At 44.3% G+C, this 24,841-nt stretch overlaps 1 protein-coding gene across 4 annotated transcripts in view; it reads right to left on the bottom strand.

The window, feature by feature from the left end:
* VPS53 (VPS53 subunit of GARP complex) overlaps nucleotides 1-24,841 on the bottom strand; it is a 185,197-nt gene that overhangs the window by 40,587 nt on the left and 119,769 nt on the right. For all 4 annotated transcript variants that reach the window (XM_054256975.2, XM_035299267.3, XM_035299268.3 and 1 more), the window contains 2 exons: nucleotides 14,034-14,276; nucleotides 11,712-11,859 (listed from right to left, as the gene is read on the bottom strand). In XM_054256975.2, coding sequence (XP_054112950.1) covers nucleotides 11,712-11,859; nucleotides 14,034-14,276 — 391 coding nt within the window. The remainder of the gene's footprint in view (nucleotides 1-11,711; nucleotides 11,860-14,033; nucleotides 14,277-24,841) is intronic.

The following is a 24,841-nucleotide window of genomic DNA, read 5'->3' as shown; positions in this document are numbered from 1 at the left end:
TAACATGTGCCAAGGCCAGCATCACCAACTGTCACGACACAGCCAGTCTTGTCTGATTTATACCCTCACATATTCTCCCATCCCTTCAATTACTTTCAAGCAAATCCTAGAATTCTATCATTTCATCTGTAAATGTTTCAATACGCATCTCTGAAAGATAAGCACTCCTGAAAAAAAAAAAACCTCAAAACCATTAACACGTCTAAAAAAATCTATCAGTCATCACATATCTATCCAGTCAGTAACCACAGTTCCCTCATTCTCTTACCATTTTAAAAATGGTTTATTTTGGCTGGGTGCAGTGGCTCATGCCTATAGTCCTAGAATTTTGGGAGGTCAAGGTGAGAAGATCGCCTGAGGCCAGAAGTTTGGAGGCCAGACTAGGCAACACACTGAGACCCTGTCTTTACAAAAGCAAATGCACAAACAAACAAAACTAGCTAGGCTCAGTGGAGGCTGAGGCAGGAGGATCACTTGAGCCCAGGGGATCAAGGCCACAGTGAGCTATAACGACACCACTGGACTCCAGCCGGGATGACTGAGTGAGACCCTATCTCAAAAAGTCTGTTTTCATCAAGATCCAAATAAAGATCACAAACAGCAATTGGCTAATACATCTCTCAAGTCACTCTCTGTTTTTTTGAGATGGAGTCTCTCTCTGCTACCCAGACTGGAGTGCAGCGGCACAGTCTTGGCTCACTGCAACCTTTCCCTCCTGGGTTCAAGCAATTCTCTTGCCTCAACCTCCTGAGTAGCTGGAATTATAGGTGCCCACCACCACGCCTGGCAAATTTTTGTATTTGTAGCAGAGACAAGGTTTCACTGTGTTGGCCAGGCTGGTCCTGAACTCCTGACCTTGTGATCCACCCACCTCAGCCCCAACATGCTGGGATTACAGGTGTCAGCCACCACGCCCTGCCTCTCAAGTCTCTTTTAAAAAAATATATAATATGATTAACTGTGGGAATCGCCCCTGCGAGAGGCTAACAACTTGGCCTTCGCCATTAGGTGCGTTTGATTCCTTACATACTTTCCCTGGCTGGAGGCTGTTGAGCTATGGGGAAGAAAAATCGGCAGAAGAATGACTAAACAGAACACTATTTTTCAGCCTTCTTGGCTGATGAGATAACGGCTGAGTGAACGCTGAAGTGATTTAACTGGGTATTGTGTTCCCCTTTCTGGCTCCTGATCTAAACCTGTTTTATGACTTTGTTTATCAGGCATTGTTTCAGCCTGTCGACCTTCCCTGCAGTCCTTGTCTTTTGCAGATGCATGATTTACTGCTGAGCTTGTGACTTCTAGATAATTGAAGATTGCTATCCGAGTTACTGGTTGACAATATTGATAATCAGCATCACCCATTCCCCCCTTGATCTTTTAAATCAGTATTTGTTCCTTTTACTAGTTCCCCAGAATTGTTTTCTTTCTTTTGTTATTTGAGAAAAGCTTTAATCTGACGTGAACAACATTAAGTAGAAAAGTATATAATGGAATCTACTGCACAAATAAAATCGCTGTTTGGGCACTGCCTAATCAGTCCTCCAGACCCCTCTCTCTGTCTCCTTTATTTCCGCGCACGCCCTCTTCCAGGTTTGGGACCCTCTCGCTGGACAAGACTCATGTTCAGTTTCCAACAATTAACACGTGGAAAACATACACATCTCTAGTGTTTAGTTGGATAAGTTTGACAGTCATACACACCCATGTACTCATCAATAATAACAAGATATTGAACATTTCCATTCCCCCAGAAAGTTCTCTCATGCTTCTCTGCCCCTTTCAAATCAACCCTACCCTCATCCTCACCATCTGATTTCTATTACCACAGATTAGTTTTGTCTGTATAGTACTTGAATTTTATATATAGTAGCCCCTGCCTTATGTAAAGTTTTGCTTTGCACAGTTTCAGTTAGGTACAGTCAACCACAATCCAAATATATTAAATAGAAAAATTCTAGAAATAAGCAATCTATACATGTTCAATCGCAAGCCACCCTGAGTATCGCAATGAACTCTTATGCCATCCTGCTCCGTCCCGCTTGGGAGATGAATCCTCCCTGTGTCCAGCTATCTGTGTTGTTTACACTCCTCACCTGTTACCGTACAGGAGAAACTGTGTACCATGTACAGGGTTTGGTACCATCTGTGCTTTCAGGCACCCACTTTGGGGCTTGGAATGCATCTCCCACAGATAAGGGGACTAGCGTAAATGGGATTAGATGGCATGTACTCTTGATGTGAGGTTTCTTTCAACATATTTCTGAGACTCATCCTATTGGTGTGTGTATAAGCAGTTCATCCATTTTATTGCTAAGTAGTGGTCCATTGTACGGACACCACAACTTGCCATCCATTCTCTTGTTGAAGGATATTTAGGTTGCTTCCAATTTTAGGCCACTATGAATGGGGCTACTATAAATTTCCTTGTATACCTCTTATGTTTTCATTTTTCTTGGGTAAATACCTGGGAATTTGATCCTGCCATTGCTGGATCATAAGGTTTTATAAGAAACTGCCAAGCTGCTTTTGAAAACAAGTATCCTGGCTTATATTCTCATCACCAATATGTCAGAATTCTAGATGTTCCACATCCTTGCTGATCCTTGTCATTGTCAGCATTCCAGATGTTCCACATCGTCACGGATACACGTTGTCATCCTGTCAGAATTCCAGATGTTCCACATTCTCACTGATACTTAATGTTGTCATTTTTTTGTTTTCATTTTTGTGTGTCGTTCTTTATGTCAGAATTCTAGTTATTCCACATCCTCACTGATACGTGAGGCTGTCAGTCTTATGCCAGAATTCCCGACGTTCCATATCCTCGCCGATACGTGATGTCATTCTTATGTCAGAATTCCTGATGTTCCACATCTTTGCCAATATGTGATACTGTAATTCTGTCAGAATTCCAGATGTTCCACATCCTCACCAACACATGATGCTGTCATTCTTATGTTAGAACTCCTGATGTTCCACATCCTCGCCAATGTCGTCATTGTCAGAATTCCAGATGTTCCATATCCTCACTGATACTTAATGCTGTCATTCTTTTTAGATTTTTTGTGTGTCATTCTTTACGTTAGACTTCCTGATGTTCCACATCCTCGTCAATACATGTTGTCATTATGTGAGAATACCAGATGTTCCACATCCTCGCCGATACATGTCAGAATTCCAGACGTTCCACATCCTCATCAATGTGATGCTGTTATTCTTGTCATAATTCCAGATGTTCTACATCCTTGCCAATATGTGATGTCATTCTTATGTCAGAATTCCCAATGTTCCACATCCTCGCCAATACATGTCATTCTGTCAGAATTCCATATGTTCCACATCCTTGCTATCATTCATGTGAGACTTCCAGATGTTCCACATCCTCACTGATACGTAATGCTGTCATTATGTCAGAATTCCAGATGTTCCACATCCTTGCGACACGATTCTGTAATTCTTATGTCAGAATTCTAGATGTTCCACACCCTTGCTGATATTTGATGCTGTCATTCTTTTGACTTAATAGCCATTCCTGTCTCCCAAGGTTAATTTACATTTCTCTGGTGACTAATGATAATGAGCACCTTTTCCTTCACTGATTATATACGTATTTTTTTGAGGCAGGATCTCATTCTGTCACCCAGACTGGAGTGTGGTGGTGCCATCATAGCTTACTGCAACCTCCAACTCCTGGGCTCATGCAATTCTCCTGCTCAGCTTCCCAAGTGGCTGGGATTATAGGCATGTGTCACCATGCCCAGCTAATTTAAAGAATTTAAGCATTTTTGGGGGGGCAGCGGGTAGAGATGGGGCCTCCTTGTGTTGCCCAGGCTGGTTTTGAACTCCTGGGCTCAAGTGATCCTCCTGCCTTGGCCTCCCAAAATGTGTCTATCACCTTTTGTGAAATGCCTGTTCAAGCCTTTTGCCCATTTTCAGTTGGAATGACTGCCTTTTTAGGATTATTAGGGGTTCCTATGTATCCTGGATATAAGTCCTTTATCAGTTTTATGCGATGCAAGTATTTTTCCTCAGTCTATAGCTTATCAATTTTCTTAATGGAGTATCAACTTTTGTGAAATGTCTGTTCAAGCCTTTTGCCCATTTTCAGTTGGAATGATTGCCTTTTTAGGATTATTAGGGGTTCCTATGTATCCTGGATACAAGTCCTGTATCAGTTTTATGCGATGCAAATATTTTTCCTCAGTCTGTAGCTTGTCAATTTTCTTAATGGAGTCTTCTGATGAACAGAAAATTTTACTTTTGATAAAGGCCAATTTGTTGAAAATTTTTTCCTTTTATGGATAGTACTTCTATCTTGACCAAGGAATCTCTGTCTACTAAAGGTTATGAGGATCTTTTCCTGTTTTTCTTCTAAAAGCTTTATGGCTCTGGGATTTACATTTAAGTCTCTGATTACCTTGAATTCATTTTTGTGTATGATATGAGTCAGGGGTTGAGGCTGTTTTCCATGTGTATAATCAGCTGGTACAGCCATGATCATTAGGTTTCTTTTCTCTCTCTAACTGGCTTGGTATCTCTATGGAAAAATCAATCGACCATATACATGTGGGCATTTTTCTAGACTCCTTTTCACTCCATTAATTTGTCTGTGATTACTACAGCTTTACTGTGAGTTTTAAAATCAGGTAGTGTAAATCATCCAAGCTTTTTCTTCTTTTTGAATATTGTTTGTTTACTAGATCCTCTGAATTTCTCTGTAAATTTTTCTTGCCTCTTTCTTCAAAATAGCCTGCTGGAATTTTGATAAAGAATTGTGTTGACTCTATATATCATTTCACAGAGAAGGAACATCTTAACAAAGAGTATTCAATCTACGAACGTGGCATAACTCTTCACTTATTCATGCCTTTGGTTTCACTCAGCAACACTGTGTCATTTTCATGTCGTTCTCATGCCTACTTGAGTCCACTCTGTTAGTCCATTCTTGCATTCCTAGAAATATCTGAGGCGACATAATTTATAGAGAAAAGTGGGTTATTCTGGCTCACGGTTCTGCAGGCTGTACAAAAAGCATGGGGCCAGCATCTGCTTCTGGTGAGGGCTTCAGGAAGTTTACAATCATGGCACAAGGCAAAGGGGAAGCCAGCACATCATATGGTAAGTGAGGGAGCACATCAGAGAGACAAGGGGGAGTTATCAGACTCTTAACCAGATCACTGGCCAGGTGTAGTAGCTCACACCTGTAATCCCAGCACTTTTGCTGGCCAAAGCGTACAGATCATCTGAGGTCAGAAGTTCAAGATCGGCCTGGGCAATATGGTAAAACCCTGTCTCTGTTTAAAAAAAAAAAAAAAAAAAAAAAAAGCCGGGTGTGGTGGCAAATGCCTGTAATTCCAGCTACTCGGGAGGCTGAGGCAGGAGAATTGTTTGAACCTGGGAGGTAGGGGCTACAGTGAGCTGAGATTTTGCCACTGCACTCCAGATTGGGTGATAGAGCAAGAATCCATCTGAAAAAAACAAATAACAAACAACCCCCCCCCCCCCAGATTACATAAGAACTCATTTATCATCAAGAATGTGTTAAACCATTCATGAGGGACCCACCGATCCAATCACTCTCATCAGGCCCCACCTCCAACACTGGGAATCACATTTCGGCATGAGATTTGGAGGGTCTCCATTCTGTACTGCTGTAACAGAATGCCTGAGACTAGGTAATTTACAAAGAGAAAAAGGTTTATTTAGCTCATGGTTCTGAGAAGTTCAAGTTCATGTTTTATGACACATCAAAACATGGTAGGGAAACAGAAGGGGAATTAGGAGTGTATGGAAACTGCAAACATGAGAGGCAGCCTCACTTCATTCTGACCCAGTCTCATAAGGAAAACATTTATCCATCTTAACAATCTAATCACCTCTTAAAGGCACCACTTCCCACATTGCTACATTGGCGAACAAGCCTTAGCATGAGATTTGCTGGGGCAAACCATAGTAATGTCTTTCATTAGAAGTATTTCTAGGTATCTGATGTGTCTTAGTTTTGTATTGCTATAACAGAATACCACAGACTGCAGAAACTTATTTCTCATAGATCCGGAGGCTGAAGGTGCCAGCATCTGGTGAAGGCCTTCTTATGATGTCATCCGCTGGCAGAAGGCAAGAGGGTGAGAGAGGGCAAGAGAGAGGGAGGGGTAAACTCACTCTTCTATCAGGAACCCACTCCCCTTATGACGAACTCACTCCTGAGATAATGGCATTAATCCATTCGTGAGGACAGAGCCCTCATCACCTAATACCTCTTAAAGGTCCCACCTCTCAACACTGTTGCATTATGTTTCTAACGTAATGGGGATTACGTTTCTAACACATAAACTCTGGAGAACACAATCAAACCAGAGAATGATGTTATAAACTGCTATTGTAAATAGTATTTTAAAAATAAACTACACTTTTCAGGACAGCTTTAGATTTACAGGAAAATTGCGAAGATCGTTTCCATGGCTCCCATATACCACTTACCCAGTTTCCCATTTTATTGACATTAATATATTTGTTACAATTAATGAATCAATAATGAGGTATTATTGGCATTGTTTTTAAATTTTATTTTCCAATTCCCTGTTGCTCAGATTCTTTGTTTAGCATGGGGTCTTAATCTGTTGCCCAGGCTGGAGTACACTGGTATGATCACAGTTCACTGCAACCTAGAACGAAAGTGATCCTCCCACCTCAGCCCCCCAAGTGGCTGGGACTACAGGCACCTGCCGCCATGCCTGGCTACTATTTTTCATTTTTTGTAGAGATGGGATCTCACTATGTTGCCCAGGCTGGTCTTAAACTCCTGGGCTCAAGTGATCCTCCTGCCTCAGCCCCCCAAAGTGTTGGGATTACAAGTGTAAGCCACTGTGCCCAGCCTGCTCAGATAATATTGTTTCTGTTTTCTTCTTCCATTTCTCTTTGCCCCTCTGTAATCTTTTCTTAAAGAATCTGGGTTGTTCTCCCTGTAGATTTTCCCAAGGTTTAGATTTTGCTGATTGCACCCACAAGTATCAAAGGACATTTTCCTGTCTCCTGTATTTCCCACAAATTGGTAGTTAGATGTAGAAGCCTGAGCTGATTCAGGTTTGTTTTATTTTTCAGAAAACTACTCTTCGAAATGATGTAATGTTCGGCTACCATCAAAATATATGTTTGGTTGCTCTTTGTGATGTCAAAGAGCCACTGATGCTCAAAGCTCAGATCCCATTATTCCATTAAGAGGTATAAAGAATGATACTCTAGGGAGTGCAGGGGCTTACACCTGTAATCCCAGCACTTTGGAAGGCTGAGGCAGGCAGATCACCTGAGGTCAGGAGTTCGAGACCAGCCTGGTCAACATGGTGAAACCCTGTCTCTATTAAAAATATGAAATTAGTCAGGCGTGCCATGCCTGTAATCCCAGCTCCTCAGGAAGGTAAGGCAGGAGAATCACTTGAACCTGGGAGGTGGAGGTTGCAGTGAGCTGAGATCATGCCACTGTACTCCAGCCTGGGCGACAGAGTAAGCCTCCGTCTCAAAAAAAAAAAAAAAAAGAAAGAAAGAAAAGAAATCTGGGCATGGTGGTGGGCACCTATGATCCCAGCTACTCAAGAGGCTGAGGCAGGAGAATCGCTTGAGCCTGGAGGTGGAGGTTCCAGTGAGCCAAGATCATGCCACTGCACTCCAGCCTGGGTGACAGAGCAAAACTCAATCTCAAAAAAAAAAAAAAAAAAACCCGCCGGAGGTCATGGCGCTTGTGAAGGCGAGGTCATCAGTTCAAGGCTAACCTGAGCAACCTCATAAAGCTCAAACTGATTGGCAAAAAAAAAAAAAAAAATTGTAAATCTGTCTTTTCTTCTTCATTTATTAGGTAAACTTCTGCTATAAAGAGATACTTCCCATTGTTGATGATTTGGTTCTCCTGAGGGACATGTCACACAGGAAAGGCAAGCTAAAGGGTTTTTATTTACCAGTATTCAACTCCTACTAGTGATTCCTTAGCATTTTCAAAGGTGGTAAGTGAATTAAGAAAAATCATTACAACCAAATGGATCTAAACACATTTGGTGTTTTCCATCCACTGTAGCTAACACTTGCATTAATATAAACTGATATTTTTCAATACACTGTAGCTAACACTCTTACTGACACACACTGATGTTTTCCATACACTGCAGCTAACACTCTCACTGACACACACTGATGTTTTCTATACACTGTAGCTAACACTCTCACGGACACACACTGGTGTTTTCCATACACTGTAGCTAACACTCTCATTGAAACACACTGGTGTTTTCAATATACTGTTGCTAACACTCTCACTGACATACACTGATGTTTTCCATATACTGTATGGATGTTTTCATAACACTCTCACTGATACTGGTGTTTTCTATACACTGTGGCTAACACTCTCACTGACACACACTGATATTTTCCATACACTGTAGATACACACTGGTGCTTTTCATATACACTCTCACTGATATACACTGATGTTTACGTGTGCCATCTTTTTTTTTTTTTTGAGACCAAGTCTCACTCTGTCACTCAGGCTGGAGTTGACTGGTACAATCTTGGCTCACTGCAACCTCCATCTTTTGGGTTCAAGTGATTCTCCCGCCTCAGCCTCCCAAGTAGCTGAGATTCCAGGTGCCTGCCTTCACGCCTGGCTCCATTTTGTATTTTTAGTAGAGACAGGTTTCACCACATTGGCCAGGCTGGTCTCACTCAAACTCCTGACCTCATGATCTGCCCTCCTCGACCCCCACAGTGCTGAAATTACAGGCTGAGCTCCCTGCCCAGCCTGTTTGTCCCATTTTTGGCCAGTGCAGCACACTGAGGATGGCTCCTATATTAGCTTTCCAGGGCTGCTATAACAAATCATCACAAACTTCATGGTCAAAAAGAACCAAAACATTCTCTCACAATTCTGGAGGCCAGAAGTCCAACATCAAGGTGTTGGCAGGGTTGGCTGGTTTGTTGTTTTAAGAGACAGTATCTCACTTTGTTGCCCAGGCTGGAGTGCAATGGCGCCATCTTGGCTCACTGCAACTTCCACGTCCAGCTCAAGTGCTTCTCCTGCCTCAGCCTCCTGAGTAGCTGGGACTAACTCAGTTTTTTGTATTCTTTTAGTAGAGACAAGATTATGCCATGTTGGCCAGGCCGGTCTCAAACTCCTGATCTCAAGTGATCCATTCCCCTTGGCCTCCCAAAGAGCTGGGATGATAAGCATGAGCCACTGTGCCCTGCCTCTTCTGGAGGTTCTGAGAAAGAAACTGTTCCACACCTCTCTTCTAGCTTCAGGTGTCTGCTGGCAATCCTTGATGTCCCTTGGCTTGTAGAAGCATGACTCCAGCCTCTGCCTGCTTCACGTGGTCTCCTTCCCTGTGTCTCTGTATGTTAAATCTCCCACACCTAAGGACAACAGTCATTGGATAAGCCCTCCTACAACCCTTAATCCAGGATGATTTCATCTTGAGATACTTAATTACATTCACAAAGCCAAGGCCACATTTACAGGTCCCGAGGCCTAGGACTTGGACATACTTTGGGGTCACAGGGACATTTCAGCCCACTGTAGCTCCCTGAGTCCTTGGGAGATGACACTATAATAGTTTGATATTCTTCTTGCTTTTTGTATAACATGATGTTCTAGGTTCATCTCGTACCTTTCCTGCCCTTGACCTGGAAGTAGTCGTCTCTCCAGGAATCTCTGGTTTCTTTTAGTGGAAAATTGTATTTAGAGATCACAACATAGATGCTAAGACTGTATTACTTTTGTAATCAATAAAAACAATTTTCACTAAATAAAAATTGGCTACTTGTATCATCAGTCATCAAAACAGTCTTCAACTTCCAAGAGTCTATTCTAGAAAACGAATGTAAAACATTTAAGATGCTACATTCAGAAAGACATTCTTTGTAAGAATTATCTTTTTTTTTTTTTTCAATTAGAGAGAGGGTCTCACTCTGTCACCCAGGCATGTAGTGGTGTGATCAAAGCTCACTCTTTGTAAAGATTATCTTTTTTTTTTTTTAAATTAGAGACAGGGTCTCACTCTGTCACTCAAGCTGGAGTGCGGTGGTGTGATCATGGCTCACTGCAGCTTTGACCTCCCAGGTTCAAGCAATCCTCCCACCTCAGCTTCTCAAGTAGCTGAAACGACAGGCACTTGTCACCACACTCAACTAATATTTAAACTTTTTTGTAAAGACCAGGTCTTGGTCTGTTGCCCAGGCTGGTCTTGGACTCTTCACTCCAAGAAAGCCTTCAGCCCTGGCCTCTCACAATGCTAGGATTACAGGCGTGAGCCACGGTGCCCTGCCAGGGATATCTATAAAAGTGAAATCTGAGGCAGCATAAACAATGATGGTCACGAGGACACTATAATGATAGTGATACTGATTAATGATGTCATTCTAACAACAGTAATGACAGAAGAAATGCTCATACGATGTACAACACTAACAATAAAAGGATATAACAATGAATTAAGATTATAACATACAAAACTATGTCTATGAAAACCGATTGAAAAAATACCCCAAATTGTAAATATGATTATTTGAGGATGATGGGATTGAGCGATCATTTTTATGTATACTATGGTTATTTTTACCTTCAAAACTGCATAGTTACATGCATGTATTTCTTTCTGCATACACACATAATAGTTAAACCGTGTATATCATGAAAAAACTCTGGAACCCCTGCCTTGGAGGTCCTTACAGACAGTGCCATCTCACGCTGGGAGTGGCTCAGGGCTCAACGGATTGTTCTCAGGCTCCAAGGCCAAACTTCAGCAGGTGATCACCTGTGCAACTCAACATGACCAGGGTCCCACGCAGAGGGTGCAGCTACCCCTGCCTCTGGCTGGCTGATGCACAACTCAGGAGACTGTGGACACACTTCCTGTTTGACCTGCAGTATTTTTGCTCTGGCTCCAATGAACTCCCCACTGTACTGTCTGAACTACCATGTACAACTGTCTTCCTGTGATCTAGACATCAGTAAATAATAAACACAAAGCGGGGAGAAGAGCAGAACGTCCCCAAATTATTTTCTCTCTCTTGGCCTTAGGGGAATCCCAGACTAAATGTGAAAAGAAATTTCTAATACCGTGGTTAAGGCTGAATAAAAAGTTCTTCTGGGTCTTCCTTCTGCTAAATCAATTTGCTGAACTACTGCCATTTGGGGGCTGCAGGAGAGGCATCACCCTTTCCTGCCTCCCAGTTCCCGAACGTCAGCATCTCAAACAATGGTTGTTTGTTTAGGCAGACTAAAAATGCTATGTAAATTTCAGAAGACACATAAAAGCCCAAAGGCTTCTGCTTAGCTTAGTAATACTTCTGGGCATGGAACAACTGGCTGTGACTCATCCTCAAAGGCTGAGTCCTCCTACAGACAAGTCTGTTACTGCTTTTCTCATAGGGAGACAGTGCTACTGACCTACTTTTAACAGGTCATGCCCTTTGAGCAGCTCACAGAACTCCAGGGAGGAGACCAGCCATATTTTTTTGCCCAGTCACCTTTTCACAATGCCCTTCTGTAAGGCGGCTACCTGAGCAGCCATGGCTGGACAGTGAACTTTTCTCTGTGGCAGGCCAACTGGTCTGACGGACGGTTGTCTGTGGCCTTGTCATCACTTATCTTCTTATTCACTGAGCTCCTCAGCCCAGAGAGTTCAGGGAAAGGAGGTGGTGAGTGGGCAGCCAGGACAGCTCACCTGCTGAGTGGTGGCCAGACAATACTCTGCTGTGCTCAGGATGCTGCAGATGAGGCAGAGCTCCTCCAGAGTGAACTTGGCTACTTCTGAGCCCTCCTTTTCCTTGAGGAGGCTGCTGATGGTCAGCCCTCCACTGCTGGTTGTGGTTCTGAGGAAAAGGAACAGGAACTAGTCAGCCTGGAATTTCTAATTTGTTTCCTGAACTGGAACTGCATATTTTAAGACAAAGAAAAGGGGGAAGTAAAGGCTGGACACAGCCCAAATCAATCCACATACAATGAGTTGTTTTCCTACTGAACCTTACCTTGACTATCATCTTTTTAGACTCTTTCACCATCAGAAAGAAGAAGAGATGATTCCTATTTTAGTTGACCTTAGTTAACCATCAGCCAGTTGTCAGTCATATTAACTAAGATGGTCTAATATTCAAAGGGAAGTCTGCTTGCTCAGCTGCCACTGTCTTTAGCTTGGAACCTCCTGATATGCAAAACTGACTTAGGACCATCTGGAGCACAAAAGCTGGTTGCCCACCCTGACTCTTTCAGTTAAAAAAAGTCTTCACTGGAACTTATGTGTGCTTGTGGAGGAGTACATAAGTGAATTAAAAGACACGTGCTTCCTGCCCAAGGCCCTAATTTCTAAAGAGGCCAAAACCCATCTCACATCCTTCTGTGACTACAGGTTTTTGGGGCAGCCCTGGCTCCTCAGTGAGTTCTATGGTAGTAACAACTACCCACTCATATCTGAATGCTTCAGAATCCTCTGTGGGTTCCTTTCACCTTGCCCCCACTTCTGTGAACAGTCTCTGTACTGACAAAATCCCAGTTGAGTATGCCATTTTCTTCCTGTTGAGACGTGGAAAATGCTCCCAGGATGATGTTAAAAATGGCAGCAGCAGGGAACAAAGCTACCAGCAGCACAGCCTAATTGCGCCAAACAAGCAAACAAGAGCAGCAGACCACACACATTATGTATCTATCAGGAACGGAAGAACATATACCAGAAAGTTAAGTTTCTCTGGGTAGTGAGATTATATATAATTTTTTTTTCTTTAGACAAGTCTCCCTGTGATGCCCAGGTTGGAAGGCAATAATGCGATCTTGGCTCACTGCAACCTCTATCTCCTGGGTTCAAGCAATTCTCCTGCCTCAGCCTTCTGAGTAGGAGTAGCTGGGTTTAGAGGTACGAGCCACCATGGCCCAGCTGATTTTTGCATTTTTAGTGGAAACAAGGTTTCATCATGTTAACCAGGCTTGTCTCAAACTCCTGATGTCAAGTGATCCTCCTGCCTCAGCCTCCCAAAATGCTGGGATTACCTGGCCAATTTTTGTTTTTTTCTTCATGCTTTTCTATGTTTTGTAAGCTAGGATGAACTTGTGTTATCTTGATAATCAAAATAAAAGTTATTAAAATTTTAAAATGATTTTTGTCATAGTCAAAGAAGTTCTCACCAGTAAAACATACCTGTCACTTCACATCTCCTGTAGAGCATGGGATTTTATTCTCTTTCTTCCAAGTAACATGAAACTCTCATCTGTGACACATTTTAGTGATCATGACAGAAACTAATTCCAGAATTGTTAAATTTAGCCATGGGGGTGATTTGCAAATACTAAATTCAGAAGCAACACTTTAAGTCATATTCTATTACAGTGAAACCTACCATATAATCAAAACATCTCTAAAATCCTAGTTGAATGATCCACTTATTTCAATAGTAAGCAATACGACAATATTCTAAGCCCCAGGATGATACAACAGTCACCATAACCAGAAGCTACGCACCAGCCGCCCCGCAATCCTACCCTATCTTTAAACACTAGGCTCTATCCAACATGGCAAGGACTGCATACCACAAGAGGGACTTGGAGCCTACTTGGAATGAGAAAAAAGAGCAGGTTCATTCCCCCCACCCTCACTCCAGGACATAATCTCATCAAAGGAGGTTTCAGTGAAACCACTTATGCTTTTTAACAGTTATTTGCATCACAACCTCACTTTTTCTGTGTGCGCCAAGTATCTATAGTTGAATCCACGGAAATTAAATACATGTACAATGGGACTGGTTCCCCTTCACCCATCGGGGAAAGACTGGCCCACATGGGCAGCCAGTGTGGACATTCCCTCTCATGGTCTTCATCAGCTGTGTAATGTCAGAGAAGAAATCGCTTCAGACCCTCGGGAACTCAGTAAGAATGCTTTCTTCCTTGACACTCTCAGTGGTTCACTAAACAACATTGGAGTGGATTTCCTTAAAGATTCCCATATTTAGGTATATTTGCATCTCACTTCACCACTCAGACTATGATGAACAGGACTCACTTGGGCAGGTTACCAGAGAGGATTTTCCAGGCATATTCTCGGAGGTACTTCTGGAAAATGGTGGTCAGGGCGATCATCGGCTCCCCAGTGCTGAGCTGGGAGCACTGCACCATGCACTTCTTGTAGTAGACAAAGAGGTCGGCACAGCTGGGGAGCACAGCACCCCCTTCATCAGTGTTGGGCTTAGGGGGCCCCTGGGCTTTGAAATCAGCCACAAACCGATCTATCAGCTCTCCGAGGTTCCTAGGAGGAAAAAAAAACTAAAATGTTATTTTACTTCAAGAAAAAGTAAATGTGCTTGCTTGTAATGTACATAAACTACCACCATAAGTAATAATTCCTGCTGCTTTTAAAATTAAAATTGGATCAATTTTAATGAATATCATCATTCACTACCACCACTTCTATAATAACAGCAGTAATACAATGTAGCATCTGTGTGTTGCTTTGCACTTCTCAAGGCATTTCATTTTCACATTTGATCTAAGTAAGACAGGGCATTACTGGTCCCTCTAAAAGTTGTCAAAATTAAGGCCTAGAATCTAGTGCAGAGCTGAGCCTGGACCCCAATACTCAAGTAAGAATACAGACCCTACCACCATAGCAGTACCGTTTCCCCTTTCCACAAACAAAACCCTTAACAGTGACAGTGATCATCTTCTCAACACTTAGGATGCACCAAGTATCACGTCCATGCTTTATAAGCATCATCTCACTTCATTTTTTTTCTTTGTTTTGAGACAGTGTCTTGCTCTGTTGGCCCAGGCTGGAGTGCAGCAGTGCAATCTCAGCTCACTGTAACCTCTGCCTCCAGGGTTTAAGCAATTCTCCTGCCTTAGCCTCCCAGGTAGCTGGGACTATAGGAGCAGGCCACAACGCCCAGCTAATTTTTTTATTTTTAGTAGAGATGGGGTTTCGTCATGTTTGGCCAGGCTGGTCTCAAACTCCTGACCTCAAGTGATCCATCTGCCTTGGCCTCCCAAAGTGCTTGGATTACAGGTGTAAGCCACCATGCCCAGCTCATTTACCTTTTACAATAAGCTTACATAGCATGTATTATTACTATCCTCATTTTCAAAGAGCTGAGTACAGAAAGGCAGAGCACCTTGTCCACGTTAATAGAGCAAGAAAACAGGACAGCCAGGATTCAAAACTAAGCAGCCTGGCTCCAAGCTCCATGCCTCTAAGCATTCTACTTCCTAAAACACAAAAATATTATGAGGTCAGCAGATATTTAGACATGATGAACCTAAATGTATCCAAGAGATAGATGCCTAAACAAAGAGAAACTATAAAATATATACTAATGGTTTCCTTCTCCTTCAATGTAGTTTTTTCTTAGAACTTACAGAATAAAAAGTGTAAAAAAAATCTTAGGAAAACAAAGGATATAGGCAGAGCATGGTAGCTCACACCTGTAATCCCAGCACTTTGGGAGGCCAAGGCAGGTGGATCACTTGAGGCCAGGATTCGAGACTAGCCTGACCAACATGGCAAAACCCCAGCTCTACTAAAAATGCAAAAATTAGCTGGGTGTGGTGGCAGGCACCTATAATCTCAGCTACTTGGAAGGCTGAGGCAGGAGAATCACTTGAACCCAAGAGGCAGAGGTTGCAGTGAGCCGAGATCACACAACTGTACTCCAGCCTGGGCGACAGAGCAAGACTCTTTCTGGGAAAAAAAAAAAGGGCATGAGCAGCTCCAGACTTGCCTCCGGCCACATGGGGAAGAGTTGCAATTTTTCTCCCATTGCCCACTGAAACATCCCTGTAATTGTCTGGCATATTGCGCCATCACTAGTGAAAATCCAGCAGAGCTTCAGTAACTGCTGGCTGCACAGCTGTGCTATGTGAAGAATGGGAGGGGTTCCCACCTCTCCAGACAGGTTGCATCTTTTTAGGTTGCTGTTTAAGGCTATAGGAATCCAGCTGTGTTTTAAAATGTATTTATAAAATGGTCAGAAAGAAAAAGACAATAACCAGATATACCATTAATTAACAGGAATAGGAGAAAACTGACATTTTACTCAAATGCTTTTGGTACTGAAAGTTGAAGATATCCAGGTGCATCCACTCTGCCCTCAAGGAACTTCAGGCTAGGCTAGGTCTGTGGTGACAGTCAGAGGGCAGGAAGGATCTCATCAGCTGACCTTGGAAAGCTTCACGGCCACCACCCTCATTCCTCACAATGTCTCTTTCCCAACCTTTCCATTTAATCTCCCACCTCTCCATTCCTTGCCATGGCTCCCCTGCTTGCCCACCCCGGTCACCGGGCCTGTGCCTACATGACGGCTGAGCCAACACGCTCTCCCGCCACCCGTCTACTCCCGCTTCAACCTCAGTCCAGGTCTCACTCACACCAGCTACAACTTCTATTACCCGTCACCCACTAGCACTTTATTTACCACTCCACAGTGTAAGGATGCCGCATATATTCAAGAAATAACCTATCTTCTCCCATTGTGGGCCACAGCAGGTAGTGCTAGCCAACAAGGAGCCCCCTTTCCACTGATCTTTCTTGTGATTCCACATTCTTCTTGAGATGGCACTCCAGCCAGTCACCTCTATAAACTGAAGTTGGCACAAAAGGTGAAGGAGGCAGAATCACCTGTGTCGTGCCCCCCGTGAGAGGAGGGATGACATGCATGCTAGTGCATGCTGCCCCAGCCCCCAGTCATGCTGATGTGTGGAGTGAATCTTCATGCTGGTGCTCGACACGGACTTAGCTCATCAACCTCCACACTCTGTTCCTAGGGGATGGGGATGGAGATTGGCACACTGGAGGACAGCATGGAAGTGAAGGCAAGAGTCCCCTGAGGTCTTCTTATGAGAGATTCTAATCTATAAACTGATGGCACCAACCAAATCAGGGACCAGTGCTCCGACGTGCTTTTTGTTTGTTTTTGAGACAGTGTCTCACTCTGTCACCCAGGCTGGAGTGCAATGGTGCAATGTCGGCTCACCACAACCTCCGCCTTCCAGGTTCAAGTGATTCTCCTGCCTCAGCTTTCAGAGTAGCTGGGACTACAGGCATGTGCCACCATGCCTGGCTAATTTTTATAATTTTTTTAGTAGAGGCAGGGTTTTCACCATATTGGCCAGGCTGGTGTTGAACTCCAGACCTCCTGATCCACCCTCCTCAAGACTCCCAAAGTGCTGGGATGACAGCCGTGAGCCACCACACCTGTACTCCCACATCTGATGTGCTTTTACTTTTCATCATTCACCTGTTCTCCTAGAAGACACTTACTTACTTGTTTCCTATTTCAGACCCAACCTAATGAGTAAGATTATAAATTAATTATAATCACACAGCATAAAGAAAATTTCACTCAAAAAAACCTCTGAAGATCTATACTCTGTAGAACGTCTACAGAATGTCTACTCGGTTACTTTTGACATTGTTCTTTGGAGGAGATGAGAAATAAATCAGTTGGGGAAAGCCTCCCCTCCCTTCCATCTTTCACTCTGCATCAGCACGCTTTGATGCCATGTGAGACATTAGAAAATCAGTAGTCAGTATTTCACACATGAGAAGAGTATAAGTTACCCAAATGGGAAAGAGTAAGGCTCATAAGTTTTGAATAGATGATCCAATCTGATCACATTTTTTTGTTTTTTTTTTTTTTGAGACAAGGTATTGCTTTATTACCCAGGACAAACTGTAGTAGCATGATCATGGCTGAGTGCAGTCTCACCCTCCCAAGCAGCTGGGATAACAGGCATGCATCACCATGCCTGGCTAGGAGGAGGCCAGGGGTTTGAGGCTAGTGTGGGCAACAAAGTGAGATCCCTAGCTCTTAAAAAAAAGGAAACAAATCAGTTAGGCATGGTGTATGTGCTTGCAGTCCCAGCTACTTGGGAGGCTGAGGCAGGAGGATCACTTGAGCCCAGGAGTTTGAGGTTACAGTGAGCTATAATGTCACCACTGCACTGCACCCTGGACAACAGAGCAAGACACTGCTGGAAGGGAGGGAAGGGAGGGAAAGAAGGGAAGGAAGGGAGGGAAGAAAGGAAGGGAAGGAAGGGAGGGAAGGGAGGGAGAGAAAGAAGGGAGGGAAGAAAGGGAGGGAAGGAAGGAAGGGAGGGAGGGAAGCAAGGGAGGAAAGGAAGGGAGGGAGGGAAGGGAGGGAAGCAAGGGAGGGAAGGGAGGAAAGGAAGGGAAGGAGGGAAGGAAGGGAGGAAGGGAGGGAAGGAAGGAGGGAGGGAAGGGAAGGAAAGGAGGGAAAGAAGAAAAAGAATGGAGGCAAGGGAGGGAGGGAAGGAAGGGAGGGAGGGAGGGAAGGAAGAGACAGAAGGGAGGGAAGGAAGGAAGGGAGGGAAGCAAGAGAGGAAAGGAAGGGAGGGAGGGAAAGGAGGGAAGGGAAACAAGGGAAGGAAGGGAGGAAAGGAAGGCGGGAAGGAAGGAAGGGAGTGAAGGAAGAAGAGAGGGAAGGGAAAGGAGGGGGGAAGAAGGAAGGGAGGGAGAGGAGGGAGGGAGGGATGGAAGGAGGGAGAGAGGAAGGAAGGAAACAAGGAAAGAAAAACGCATTTTTCCCTAAATACTCCTGGGAGTTCCACTGATAAATTACATGCCCTAGCAAAGAAGACTGCTGCAGAGAGGTATCAGTAGAGGGAAAAACTAAAGTGAGAAGAAAAAACACACCATTGCAGACCAGGTTTATCCCTGGATGACCAAGGCACTGTCTCTGATGGACGTGCAGTTGGCATTCACAGAAACAATATTCTAACTGGAATGTAAAGAGTGACACACAAGGAGAGAAAGACAGTAGCCTGAAAAGGGCAAGGCAGGTGAGCAAGGCCAAAGCAGCTGAAGATCCCCAGAAAGTGAGATCACTTCTGTTTTGCTTTGGAGACAGGGTCACCCAGGCTGGAGTGCAGGGGCACAACCATAGCTTACTGCAACCTCTGCCTCCCAGGTTCCAATGATCCTCCCACCTCAGCCTTAGTAGCTGGGACGACAGGTGCACACCACCACATCTGGCTAATTTTTGTGGGCTTTTCTTTTTGTAGAGACAGGGTTTTGTCATGTCACCCAGGCTGGTCTCAAACTCCTGAGCTTAAACCATCCACCTGCCTCAGCCTCCCAAAGTGCTGGGATTACAGGCATGAGCAATTACGCCCAGCCCTAGAACTTGTTAATTCAAGGGTACTCACACTAATTTGCACCCCTTCCTCTTCCCTTCTGTTGGGCTGAGGATATGGCTCTCGTGTGGCTGGTGGAGCTGGGGAGCCAAGGTGTGGCCTAAGCACAGCTGGGAGATGGTTACACACAGGTAAATTGAACAAGGAAGTGAACATACCGAGCATGCAAGGACCCACATTTTTCACTGGTGTAGAAGGTAGTTCCCAACATTGAAAGGCAGAGGCTAAAATAAACCCTGTGGTGTTAGATTAGATTTGGAGGTATCAGCATAAAATGCACAGGTTCTAATATAGAAACAGGTGGCCGGGCGCGGTGGCTCACGCTTGTAATCCCAGCGCTTTGTGAGGCTGAGGCGAGCGGATCATGAGGTCAAGAGATTGTGACCATCCTGGCCAACATAGTGAAACCCTGTCTCTACTAAAAAATATAATAATTAGCTGGGTGTGATGGCGTGCGCCTGTAGTCCCAGCTACTTGGGAGGCTGAGGCAGGAGAATTGCTTGAACCCGTGAGGCGGAGGTTGCAGTGAGCTGAGCTTGCACCACTGCACTCCAACCTAGCGCCTGGTGACAGCAAGACTCTGTCTCAAAACAAAAACAAAACAAAAAAAAAAAACAGGTATGCATACAGATAGAGATATATGTGTGTATACATGTATGTTTATACAAACATATATTTCTCAGCTCTCTCACCAAGGGGACCTGGAAGCAATGACCCTGAGCAGCAACGTGCATACTTGATTTTTAAATATCATTCTCCACCAAAAGAACAAGAAATCCCTGGGGAAATGGATGACTCCAGGGCTGGGATACGAATGTACAGGATAAGCCTAGTATAGTTTGTTGTGCCAGAAAGAAAGGAGGTGTCCAAAAACGATAGTGGTAGCCAGACACAGTGGCTCATGCTGGGAAGCCCAACACTTTGGGAGGCCGAGGCAGGTGGATCACCTGAAGTCAGGACCAGCCTGGCCAACATGGTGAAACTCTGTCCATACTACAAAAAATCAGCCAGGCATGATGGCAGATGCCTGTAATCCCAGCTACTCGGGAGGCTGAGGCAGGAGAATCACTTGAACCCCAGAAGCGGAGGTTGCAGTGAGTGGAGATCATGCCATTGCACATCAGCCTGGGTGACAGAGGGAGACTCTGCCTCAAAAAAAAAAAAAAAAAAAAAAAATGATAGCAGCAGGTGAAAAGGATAAAGAGTCATCTTGAAGAGGTTCCCACTGGCCAAGTCAGAAACAATTTGAGCACTAAAATAATAGTGATAAATCCTGTAAGGAAAAACAGACACTAATGAAAAAAACTGGCAAAATTCAAATACAGTGTGCAGATGATTAAACAGTACGTACCAATGTTAACTTGCTAGTTCTGACAGCTCTGCTGCAGCTACATAAGATGTTAACATCAGGGAAGCTGGGTGAAGCGAACATGAGAAATCTGTACTATTTGTGGAATTTTCCTGTAGATGTACACTTATTCCAAAGTAAAGTAAAAATAAAAGAGACAGTGATGCCTATAACCTACTGAATAAAATATAAAAATCCATGAGTCCATGCTGACTTAGATATGTGAAGGAGAAGTGAAAGCTTTTCTTAAAGTAGAATGCCAACCGATAAATGCAGAAGAAATGATGGAGTTAGAAAAATCACCATTTGGCCAGTCGTGGTGGCTCATGTCTGTAATCCCAACACTTTGGGAGGTTGAGGTGGATGGATCACTTGAGGTCAGGAGTTTGAAACCAGCATGGTCAACATGGTAAAACCCGATCTCTACTAAAAATATAAAAAAATTAGCTGGGTGTGACGGTGAAACAGCAACTCAGGAGGCTGAGGCAGGAGAATCACTTGAACCTGGGAGGCGGAGATTGCAGGGAGCCAAGATTGTATCACTGCACACCAGCTTGGGCAACAGAACAAAACTCTCTCAAAAAAAAAAAAAAAACAAAAGAAAGGAAAATCATTTGTCAATCATCTTAATAATAAACGATTGGGGCAAGGATGTTGATGCATGGGAAAGTAAGTGAAAGATAAGAAAAAGGACACTAATAAAGTTTCAAGGTTTCTCTTAACACTTACTAATAAACAGAGATATCCACTAGAGACAACATCTACGCCAAGTAATAAAAATGAACATCACAGGCCGGGCACAGTGACTCACGCCTGTAATCCCAGCACTTTGGGAGGCCAAGGCGGGTGGATCACCTGAGGTCAGGAGTTCAAGACCGGCCAGACCAACATGGTGAAATCCCATCTCTACTAAAAAAAAAAAAAAAATACAAAAATTAGCCAGGCCTGGTGGTGGGCACCTGTAATCCCAGCTACTCAGTAGGCTGAGGCAAAGAATCACTTGAGCCTAGGAGGTGGAGGTTGCAGTGAGTGGAGATGGCGCCACTGCTGCACTCCAGCCTGGGCAACAGAGCAAGACTGTTTAAAAAAAAAGAACATCACAAGTTATGGGACAAACTGGTATTCTGTGCCTCACATGAATTCCTAAAAGCACAGGACCACTTCTGCATAAATCACAAATCACGAGAAAACATCAAACAAACCCAAACTGAGGGAAATCCTACAAAGTAATTGGCCAATACTCTTAAAAAATGTCAAGGTCGGCCAGGTGCGGTGGCTCAAGCCTGTAATCCCAACACTTTGGGAGGCCAAGGCGGGCGGATCACGAGGTCAAGAGATTGAGAGCATCCTGGCCAACATGGTGAAACCCCATCTCTACTAAAAATACAAAAAGAAATTAGCTGGGCATGGTGGTGCATGCCTGTAGTCCCAGCTACCCAGGAGACTGAGGCAGAAGAACTGCTTGAACCTGGGAGGCGGAGGTTGAGGTGAGCAGAGATTGCGCCACTGCACTCCAGCCTGGTGCCTGGTGACAGAGCAAGACTCTGTCTCAAAAAAAAAAAAACAAAAAAAAAAAAAAGAAAAAAGAAAAAAAAAAGTCAAGGTCACGAAAGACAAAGAAAGACTGAATTAGTCTTCTGGGTTGAAGGAGACCAAAGAGACATGACAGCTAAATGCAACCTGTGATCCTAGAGCTATGCCAACAAACAAACAAACCAACAAAGAAGATTGGGACAACTGGTGAAATGTCAAGAGACCATGAATGAAGCAGTAATACTGTATGAGTGTGGATTTCCGGATGCTGACAGTTGTACTGTGGTTATGAGATGAGGAGGAGGCCATGGATGAAGCAGTAATACTGTATCAGTGTTGATTTACGGATGCTAACAATTGTACTGTGGTTACATGATGAGGAGGAGGCCGTGGATGAAGGAGTAATACTGCATCAATGTTCATTTCCTGATGTTGATAGGTGTACTGGGGTTATGTAGAAACCTTGTTTCTAAGAAATATGTACTTAAGTATTAAGGAGTAGTGGGGCATCTTGTCTGCAACTTGAGAATTCAAAGGTTCAGGAAAAAGTACAGATTGGGTGCAGTGGTTCGCGTCTGTAATTCCTACACTTTGGGAGGCCACTTGAGCCCAGGAGATGAGACCAGCCCAAGCAACATGGTGAGACCCTGTCTCTACAAAAAACAAAAATTAGCCAGATGTGGTAATGTGCACCTGTAGTCTCAGTTACTCTAGAGACTGAAGGAGGAGGATCACCTGAACCCAGGAGGTGGAGGCTACAGTGAACTGAGACCATGCCATTGTACTCCAGCCTGGGCAACACAGTGAGACCCCTGTCCAAAGGAAAAGGGGAGGGGGAAAGGGTAAGGTTGCAGAGGGCAGGGGAAAGGGAGGGAGTGGAGGGAAAAGAGAGAAAAGAGAGGGAAAGGGAAGGGGAAGGGGAAGGGGAGGGGAGGAGAGGGGAGGGGAGTGGAGGGGATGGGTGGGGAGGGGAGGAGAGGGAAGGGGAAGAAGGGAAAGGAAAGGGATGGGGAAGGGAAGGGAAGGGAAAGGCAAGTGAAGGGAAGGAGAAGAGGAAGGGGAAGGGAAAGAAAGGGGAGGGGGAAGGGAAGGGAAGGGGAGGGGGAAAGGGGGAGGAGGAGGGGGTGGAGAGGGGAAGGGAAGGGGAATGGGAAGGGGAAGGGAAAGTGAAAGGGAAGGGAAAAGGGAATGAGAAAGGGAAAGGGAAGGGGAAGGAAAGGGAAAGGAAGAAAAAATTAAAAAAAAGCATGTAGGGTTTGTACATTATGCGGGTGTCAGGGGAGATAACTATTAATGAGGAATCTGGATCAAGGCTATACAAGGGCTCTATATATAATTCTTATAATTCTTTTTTAATTTTTAATTCTTCTGTAAACTTGAAATTAATTCAAAATAAACAATGATAACTCATTTACAGACAGACGCTAGGCTCTAAAAAATGGAGAATGGGCAGATAGGGAATCACCAGCAGCTTCCCTGATGGAGGGCCAGAGTGGAGTGCAGAAAGTGCCTATGCAGTCATCTCTTTTGCAAGCGTCAGCTGAAGGAAATCACTACGTCCAGAGAGTAGAGGACAGACTAACCTCCTCTTTTCGCATAAATAACAAGAGAAAGCCATTTACAGGACGTAAGGACAGCTTCACCCAACCTGCTCCTGCCTCCCTCCAACCTGTTAGTGACCACCCCACCTCCTCTCTCCTCCCCCCAAAACCTGCTAGTGTCACCCCACCTCCTGCCTCCTCCCCCCAAAACCTGCTAGTGACCACCCCACTTCCTGCCTCCTCCCCCATGGAGTTCTTCAAACTCTATTTTCTACTTCCAGTCCTTGCTGTTTACTCTGGAGTAGCAGCAGCACAGCCTGTGCAGTTTCTGCTGCTTCCCTAGAGCTGCGGAAACATCCTAGTGAGGCCAAACAGCAGAAGTGGCCAGCACTTCATTTTTCATAAGAAAATGGAGAGTCCCCAAGGAAGGGAGGTCTGGTTCTTTGCCAAAAGTATCCTGAACAATGAGTATATTTTATATAAATCAAGGCCATGTGAAGAGTGGAAGCCAGAATTACAATGATTCAGAAAAATGACCCTTTCGACCAGGAAGGTTTTGGGAAAAAAGTGGCTATATCAGACATATGCTTTAAACCCTGGACCTTGGCTGGATGTGGTGGCTAACGCCTGTAATCCCAGCACATTGGGAGGTGGAGGTGGACAGATTGCTTGAGCCTAGGAGTTCAAGACCAGCCTCGGTAACATGGTGAAACTGCATTTCTACAAAAAATATAAAAATTAGCCGGGTGTGGTAATGTGTGCCCGTAGTCCCAGCTACTTGAGAGGCTGAGGTGGAAGGATTGCTGAAACCTGAGAGGTTGAGGCTACAATGAGTCCTGATCATGCCTCTCTGTACTCCATCCTGGGTGACAGCGTGAGACCCTGTCTCAAAAATAAATAAATAAAAATAAATAAACCCTGGACCCAGTAACTTTTAAGCCTTTTTTTTTTCTTTTGAGACAGAGTCTCTCTCTGTCACCCAGTCTGGAGTGCAGTGGTGCGACCTCGGCTCACTGCAACCTCCGCCTCCCAGGTTCAAGTAATTTTCCTGCCTTAGCCTCCCAAGTCGCTGGGACTATGGGCGTGCCCCACCACACCCAGCTAATTTTTTGTGTTTTTAGTAGAGATGGGGTTTCACCGTATCAGCCAAGATGGTCTCGACTTCTTGACTTCATAATCTGTCTGCCTCGGCCTGTAATCCCAAAGTGCTGGGATTACGGGAGTGAGCCAATGCACCCGGCC

Source organism: Callithrix jacchus, chromosome 5 (assembly GCF_049354715.1).
Source record: "Callithrix jacchus isolate 240 chromosome 5, calJac240_pri, whole genome shotgun sequence".
In the NCBI taxonomy this organism is placed as follows: domain Eukaryota; kingdom Metazoa; phylum Chordata; class Mammalia; order Primates; family Cebidae; genus Callithrix; species Callithrix jacchus.
This window is presented reverse-complemented; position numbering and strand designations above follow the sequence as displayed.